Source organism: Leucoraja erinacea, chromosome 27 (assembly GCF_028641065.1).
Source record: "Leucoraja erinacea ecotype New England chromosome 27, Leri_hhj_1, whole genome shotgun sequence".
Classification (NCBI taxonomy): Eukaryota; Metazoa; Chordata; class Chondrichthyes; order Rajiformes; family Rajidae; genus Leucoraja; species Leucoraja erinaceus.
This window is the reverse complement of record NC_073403.1, coordinates 20,425,152-20,433,305: the sequence shown is the minus strand read 5'-3', so window position 1 is coordinate 20,433,305 and position 8,154 is coordinate 20,425,152. Positions and strand designations below refer to the sequence as shown.

The 8,154-nt window shown below is 42.1% G+C and overlaps 1 protein-coding gene across 2 annotated transcripts in view; it reads right to left on the bottom strand.

Annotated features, from left to right (window-relative positions):
- LOC129710335 (collagen alpha-1(I) chain-like) overlaps positions 1-8,154 on the bottom strand; it is a 28,244-nt gene that overhangs the window by 45 nt on the left and 20,045 nt on the right. For both annotated transcript variants that reach the window (XM_055657265.1, XM_055657266.1), the window contains exons 41-53: positions 7,239-7,400; positions 5,911-6,018; positions 5,445-5,552; positions 4,657-4,710; positions 4,447-4,554; positions 3,645-3,698; positions 3,178-3,285; positions 3,013-3,066; positions 2,390-2,497; positions 2,020-2,299; positions 1,542-1,732; positions 860-1,105; positions 1-409 (exon numbers count right to left, since the gene is read on the bottom strand). The exon at positions 1-409 is cut by the window's left edge and continues 45 nt beyond it. In XM_055657265.1, the coding sequence (XP_055513240.1) occupies positions 263-409; positions 860-1,105; positions 1,542-1,732; positions 2,020-2,299; positions 2,390-2,497; positions 3,013-3,066; positions 3,178-3,285; positions 3,645-3,698; positions 4,447-4,554; positions 4,657-4,710; positions 5,445-5,552; positions 5,911-6,018; positions 7,239-7,400 (1,728 nt within the window). In that variant the 3' untranslated portion in view covers positions 1-262. The remainder of the gene's footprint in view (positions 410-859; positions 1,106-1,541; positions 1,733-2,019; positions 2,300-2,389; positions 2,498-3,012; positions 3,067-3,177; positions 3,286-3,644; positions 3,699-4,446; positions 4,555-4,656; positions 4,711-5,444; positions 5,553-5,910; positions 6,019-7,238; positions 7,401-8,154) is intronic.

The following is an 8,154-nucleotide window of genomic DNA, read 5'->3' as shown; positions in this document are numbered from 1 at the left end:
ACAATCTTTCAGTTTTTCTCTGCAGTGGTATATGGCAAAATGTCACCTGCAGTGATCTCTGAACTCCAAGGGGAAGCTTACACCTGACAAGTATGATTTTCCTGTTGCCATAGAAACGGAGAACATAAAAAAAGTGTCCTTGTAGTTGTCCCACCCGTCTTCAGGCCCGAAGTTTAAGCAAGTGGACCGTGGCTGTCGAATGATTTTAGGATTCAATGCATAGAAAGTTTAGAGATGACTGCAAGTAAATTTCAAGTCCGTTTTACAAGAAGCAGACTGGGCCAATGTCAACACCAAATTCTTGATCAGCGCCACCAACGTCCATAGGTGCAATGTCAATAATAGGCAGTCGTGATGTTTTCGTTGTTTTGTATTCAATGACTGTTCTACCCCAATCGCCGGTATGTGTCTGTTGGGTTAAAAGAAAATCAAGAATCATCAATAATTCCTGGAATCACACATCAACTGCTATAGAGTACAGAAACAAGGAGAAACGAGGAAACTGCTATGTTTTGCTCATTGGATTATCTGCCACCTGGAAGATGTGTAAGGTTTTCATCCCACTGAACTTGCCTGCTTTTCCTCCCAAATTGTACTGATGATGAAAGTGAATATCTGTCCCTGAAGGTATTATGTGCCTTACCAAAATAGCTCTGCTATATTTGCATATGTGGAAATTCAATAACTTAAAGATTAAATATATAGCTATTTATAAAATAACTAAGATTCAACACAATTTCATGAAGATTGGGATGCACTTTTCCTGATATATTAATTCTCCGATGTTAGAGGAGAAATCATGTTCCTCTATGATCCTACAGCCCTCGCGGTGCTGTTAATGGTGTTGATGGGAACTCACCGTGCAACCATCCTCAGTAACGCTGTATGTGAATCGACTGTTGCCTTCTGCTCTGATTTCAATCTCATTGGAACCTTGCAGCAAGACGGCCTTCTTCAAATTACCAGCTTCTTCGTCCATGTAGGCAATGCTGTTCTTACAGTGGTATGTGATGTTCTGTGTTGCCTCGGAAGACATTAAGCGCAGGAAGGTAATCTGGATTGCGACATCGCTAGCAAGAACGCCATCATCACCACCATATCCAAACTAAAATCCGGAAAGAATAAAGCCATTATTTCTTACAATTTCTGAAAAATAAACTTACTCATTTTAAAATATCGAAGCATAATTCCAAATAATAAAATGGTTTAAAGTCACCTTGAATTACCTTTCTTTGCTAAAAAAAATCATTTTAATTTACCATCTCATTATTATTAATATAAACTTAGACATAATTAAATTTAATAAGTAATTATTGATAGAGTTAAAAAATAATGTTTGTTCATGTAGAAACACGGAGCTGCAGATATTGGTTAATACACAAAAGTACACAAGATGCTGGAGTAACTGAACAGGTAAGAAAGCCTCACTGGAGAACATGGATCTCGAACCGAAACATCACCTCCCCATATTCGCCAGAGATGTTGCCTGACTTGCTGAGTTACTCTTGCACATTATATCCTTTTAAAACATTTGTTCATACCTGGAAGCCACCATCCATGTTCTCGCCGAACCAGACATGTTTCTTCTCTTTGGGATTCTTGGTTGTGTACCAGTTCTTTTGTGGGATGGACTGTGGGCTTGAATAGACACATGTCTCGCCAGTCTCCATGTTACAATAGACACGAATGGCATCCAGGATGCACCCTTGGTTTGGATCAATCCAGTAATCTCCTGTATGAGAAATGGAAGGTGTGGTTAAACTACTGCTAATAATTCATCCACACTAGCTTCTGTTATGATGTGGAGCTTTATAACATTCTGACAAGGCTAACAGTTAACTATAACCCAACTTTTTTTTGGCAGCTTAATTTTATATTACTCAAAATAACAATTCTTCTTCTAGATTATAGCTTTGCATTTGGCTTGAGAATGTAATCATCTCGACATTCGAATCTACCCTGTGGATAAATGCAGCCACGGCTGTATAGAGAGTGGATCAGGTCTGTATCTCGACTTACCGCTCTTCCAATCTGCGTGGCACATCTTCAGGTCCCGGCAAGTGCGGGCTGGGTTCTTCCTGGTACCTTCGGGGCTGCGGATGTTCTCGATTTGCTGGGTAAGGGACTTCAGGGTGGTGTCGACTTGAATGTCACGGTCTGCAACGGCGCCAGCATCATCTGCTCTGAAGTAACGGAGTGGGTCTGGGCCTTTCTCGCTTTGTGGGGCTGCAAATTGGAAGTCAAATCCTCCTTGAGATGGACCAGGGGGGCCGGGAATACCAGGAGATCCAGGGGAGCCCTGAAGGGGTAGTTAAGATTTAGTTGAGGAAACATCCCTTGAAGATCAGGTTAATAATTAGCTGTAATGGCATTTGTTGACATTACTTACAACAGGGCCAATTTCACCAGTGCGACCACGAGGTCCAGGGGGACCAATTGGACCAGGCATGCCACTTACACCATCTTTACCAGAAGAACCTGATGGCCCAGCTGGACCCTAGAAGAAAGGAAAACGTAATTGAAGGTGAAACTTGTGATCATTTTACCAGATGTTCCCCAAAGTTAAAGAAATCAGGGATTTTGTAGAAAGGTTATGCATTTAGTTTAGTTTAGAGATACAACACGGAAACAGGCACCTTTATCCACCGAGTCCGCGCTGACCAGCGATCCCCTTACACTAACACTATCCCACACACACTAGGGACAATGTACAATCATAACAAAGCCAATTAGCCTACAAGCATGTATATCTTTGGAGTGTGGGAGGAATCTGGAGCACCCGGAGAAATCCCACGCAGGTCACGGGTAAAACGTACAAACTGCGTACAGACAGCACCCGTAGTCAGGATCAAACCCGGGTCCCTGGCGCTGTAAGGCAGCAACTCTACTGCTGCGCCCCCATGCCTCCATTCCAAATTGCATAGTTTTAGATACTTTGTTTTAAAGAATGTAACAGTATTTAACGACTGCCTCGTATTATTACCAATAGACAGCAATGGAGAGTATACTTACACGTGGACCAGCAGCACCAGAGGGACCAGATTGACCTTGTTCACCAGGAGGACCCTGTTGGGTGAAGTAAAATAGTTAAGCATGGTGAATGATATTATGCAGAAATAAAGAATTTGTAGAGTTAGACATAAGGTCTTTTTTTTTTTTCTTGAGTGGTTAACTCACATGTGGTCCAGGAAGACCTTGAGCACCTGGGAAACCTCTGTGTCCCTTAATGCCTCTTGCGCCATTCTCACCGGATTCACCTCTATCACCACGTGGACCAGTTAAACCCTATTTGAAAAGAAGTTCCATTTAGTTACCGATATCTGAAGAGTCCTTATTAGCAATTCTGGAAATCGAAGTAAGTGGGTTGGGTTGCGTTTAGTTGAGTTTTCGTCCTGCACTCTTTTTATGTCAAACTTAAACCTTTTCAGACAAAGACAATTATGCATTCGGTTCAGTTAATTTATTTTTGTGGTTCCACTAATTAAACTAAGAAAATAAATGAATAAGCATTTTAGTTCCTTAAATTGTATTTTTGCATTTACGTTAAATTTATATAAATGCATCTGCAAAGGTTGTTTGCTAAGAGTGAGTTGAACTAAGTTAAACAATCTGAAGCACAATGTTAAAAAGCAAATGGTACTTACATTTGCACCTCGTGGACCCATTGGACCAGAGGGACCTGCAGGGCCAGCGGAACCCTGAAAAACAAAACAAATTGTTTAGTTTTCAATGCATTTTAAAGATCAGTACATTTGAAATAGTGCAGTTTTGACTAACCACATTAGGTGGTTAAACTTAATTTTAATCTTTGATATGTTATATTTTTAGTTTAGTTGAGAGATACATCATGGAAACAGGCCCTGCGGCCCACCTTGACTATGTCGACCAGTAATCCCCGCACACTAACACTATCCCATACACACACTAGGGATCATTTACAATTCTACCAAAGCCAATTAACCTACAAACCTGTTGGTCTTTGGAGTGTGAGAGGAAACGGAAGATCTCGGAGAAAACCCATGCAAGTCACGGGGAGAACGCACAAACTGCGTACAGACAGCACCCGTAGTCAGGATCGTATCCGGGTCTCCGGCACTGTAAGGCAGCAACTCTACCACTGAGCCGCCCGCCATAGTGTGCCGGGATCGAACCCGAGTCTCTGACGCTGTAAGGCAGCAACTCTACCGCTGCGCCACCATGCTGCCCATGTTATATATCACAACATTTAATAAACATTTGGCCAGGTACATGGATACGATAGTTTAAGAGAGATATGGCCCAAGCACAGGCAGGTGGGACTAATGGAGATGGGGCATGTTCTTCGACTTGGGAAAGTTGGGTGAAGGGCCAGTTTCTATGCTGCATGGTTCTAGTGAAACTGGTGAAAAGGATTCCAATTTTGGAGTTCAAATACTAGAAGGCAGAGGAAACAAAAGGTATAATTACAGGCTCTCCACGATCGCCGGTCTTTCCAGAGGGACCAACTGGGCCGGGAGCACCAGGGGCACCAGGAGCGCCAGGGGCACCAGACACACCAGCTTCACCACGATCACCCTGAAAATGAGTAGAAAGTCAATTTTTGGACCATCACTTAAAAACAATTAACTGGTCAGATTATCAATATTTGGAAGCCTGAAATGGAGGAAAGCTACAGACCTTGGAGCCAACAGCACCATCGCGACCAGGTGCACCTTCTGCTCCAGGAGCACCCTGTAGGAGATAAGAATGAAAATGTAAATAACCTAGAGCTTTTAAATTTACATTCGACTTTGTAGACTGCATCGTTGTGCAAGGAGATTTAATTTCACGACAAGATGTCACTATGTTCTAGTTATATCACCCGGGATACAGCTCGTATCAAGAGCCAGGTCCATCACAATGCCAGGGTGAAAATGGAATGAGATTCCCAAGAGAAAGTGACCTTACTCCATGATACAGAATGAGATGGGTTCAATATCTTATGGACACTATATATATCTAATGTCCAGAAGCACTTTCTCTTCCCTGTCTCTTCCCCCTGACTCTTGTGAAAATGCACAAGTCATTGTGGAGAAGTGCAGCCATCGTTTTCTGGTATTAGCGTTACAGTTTTAAAGATTACACCTGAAGATTCTTTCGGCCCTCTGTGGAATATGCAGGTGAAAGTGTAAATGCAACTTCATGCACTCCAACTAGAATCTTTCCAGAAGATGCATGTCCAGAAGCTGAACAGCTGATGCGAGGATTTGCTCGACTTAGTTTTTGATCGTATTTACCCAAAATAGTCCTATTATATCTGTGTACATTTTATAAAATAAGTTTTAAAAAAATGGATATTGGGAGGTTGCAAACAAGGAAAAAGTGTATGCAAAGATGCTAATGTACAAAAGCAAGTGTTTGAGTGTTACATTAAAGAACCGATTTAAATCCATTTTCCAAGGGGTTTGCTTTGGTTGCGTTCATACCTCACGACCAGCTTCACCAGTTGGGCCAGCGAGACCAGGAGGACCCATTGGTCCAGGAGGACCACGCTCACCAGGTGAACCAGCTGGACCTTGCTTGCCAGACTCACCCTAGGTACAATCGAGAAGGATAAAGACTTTTGTTAGGAGAAGATGTAATGCAATGTTGAAAGATGACAGATGATAACGCAAGGTAGAAAATGAATATCAAACATATACATTGTCAAGAAAATAAGTCTGGACTTAAAAGTATAATCAACAGGAAACATCCTTAAAGACAGGTCTGAATGTTTGCATGCTTTCTGTAGATTCCATTATGAAGCTAATTTTTGTAGGGTGCTCAAAGGTTTATACGAGATGTAATTTACGGCAAAGGCTGCATGCTACATGAAGAATTTTACAGAACAAAATGAAAAGTACAATGCTTGCATTTGTAAATTAGTGCAAATACAATACAACTACAACTTACAGATTGTCCTTGGGGACCCATGTTACCACGTTCGCCTCTCATTCCTGTGAGACCCAGAGTTCCACGGACACCAGCAAGACCCTGGGGTCCAGGCATACCAGGAGCACCCTATGAAGCAAAAACATTTTATTGGAGAACGTGAGTAACAATGGAGATATATTTACTTCATTTTTAAAACAAATTATTCACAGTATAATTTGCTCTTGATATCATTAAGTGCCAATCATTTAAGCATCTGAATAGTGAAAGTATTTCTCCAATTTGCATTAAATATTATATGATGGATTGGTATCCTATCCTCAGTCTGATGAAGGGTCACAACCCAAAATGTCACTCAGGCCTTCTCTCTTTGGAGATTTTGCCCGTTCTGACTGACATTCCGGCATTTCGTGTCTATCTTCAGTTTAAACCAGCATCTGTAGTTCCTTCCTACACATAGGCACCCTATAAATCATTTTGATGCATTGAATACACCAATTTACAGCGTTTTAAGGGATTTAAAAGCTTAAGCTCTTAACTATACAAAATGCAATTTAGCAGATGTCCAGTTTTCCTGTTTCTGGATTATGATAGAGAGGGAAGAAATATGGAAGTGTACCACCCAGCCACATGCTGTTCAGTTAAAATGTTCCCTTATGGACTCTTGTTACTTTGACAATATTTTTTTCTTTCCAAATGTGAGTCATGATAGGAATTTTTTAAGTGACTGTTTAATGTAGGACAAAAGTTAACTTGGAGAGCCACAAGGGACTGCAGATACTGGAATCTTAAGCAACACACAAAGTGTGGGAGGAACTCTGTGGCTCAGGTTAGCATCTGTGGAGGGAAGTTGCTGGATGATATTTCAGGTCAGGATTCTTCATCGGACTGATTGTAGTAGGGAGAAGGAAGCTGGTGAAGGGAGGTGAGGGAGGGATAAAGCCTGGCTAGTGACAGGTAGATACAAAGAGAAGGGATGGGAGATGAATGTACAAAGGAGGGGAAAGGTGCAGGGTGACTTGAAATTGGGATGGAGATAATGGGAAAATGGGAATACACCGGGGTGGGGGTGGGGGACATTCAAAAGAATGAGGGGGTATTACTTGAAGATGGAGAATTCAATGTTCATACAATTAGGTTGTAAGCTACCCCAGCTGAATAGGAGGTACTGTTCCTCCAGTTAGCGTGTGTCTTCCCTCTGGCAATGGAGGATGGCAATGACAGAAAGGTTGGAATGGGGAGTTAAAATGGTCAGCAATCGCGTAAATCCAGCAGGACTTGGCAGACAGAGGGCAAATGTTCGGTGAAGCAGTTGCCTAGAAAGATAAGTGATGTTTGAGGATACTTACAGAAGGACCATCAGCACCAGGTGCACCCTTCTCGCCAGCAGGGCCAGCGGGTCCAGCAATGCCGGGCTCACCAGGACGGCCAACAGCACCAGTTTCACCACGAATACCTTTGGGGCCTTCTTTGCCGGGAGGTCCAGGAAGACCAGTAGGACCAGCATTTCCCTACAGATAAATACAACAGGTAAATTACTCGAGTCTCAATTTGTCACTTAACCTTAATGATGATAAATATACAATTCAGAAAATATCCTTGCATTGCCAATGTTTCAATGGTGCTATGTTGTCACATTTGCAAAGTGCAAATGCAGTGACATTATTTTAATTGTGACAAACAGCCCTGTAGAGTATTGCCATACCAAACCCGTTTAATATATTTAATATTGTTATGGCAAGAACAGTACATTGTTCCTGTGCTGCACTATTCCATGTTCTAATATTTTGGAATGATAACATTTGGTACTATTTTATATAATTAGATAAATACTATAGTTTACAATATTTATTGAGTGAATGATACTGCATGGAAACAGGCCCATTAGCCCGCCGAGTCCACTCTGACCATCGATCAACCATTTGCATTTGTTCCGTGTTATCCCACTTATAAGTGCACTCCCTACACATGAGGGACATTTACAGAGGCCAACAACCTACAAACCCTCATGTCTCTAAGATGTGGGAGGAAACCGGAGCACCCAGAGGAAACCGATGCAGTCACAGGGAGAATGTGCAAACTCCACACATCAAGCACCCAAAGTCCAGATCAAATCTATGTTTCTAGCACTGTGAGGCAGCATGGTACCAGCTGCACCATTGTGTCAGCCTTATTAATTGATAGGATAGGTTCAGGACTAAGCTACTGTAGAAGCGGCATGTTGGTTGGTGTGGGCAAGTTGGGCTGAAAGGCCTGTTTCTAAAC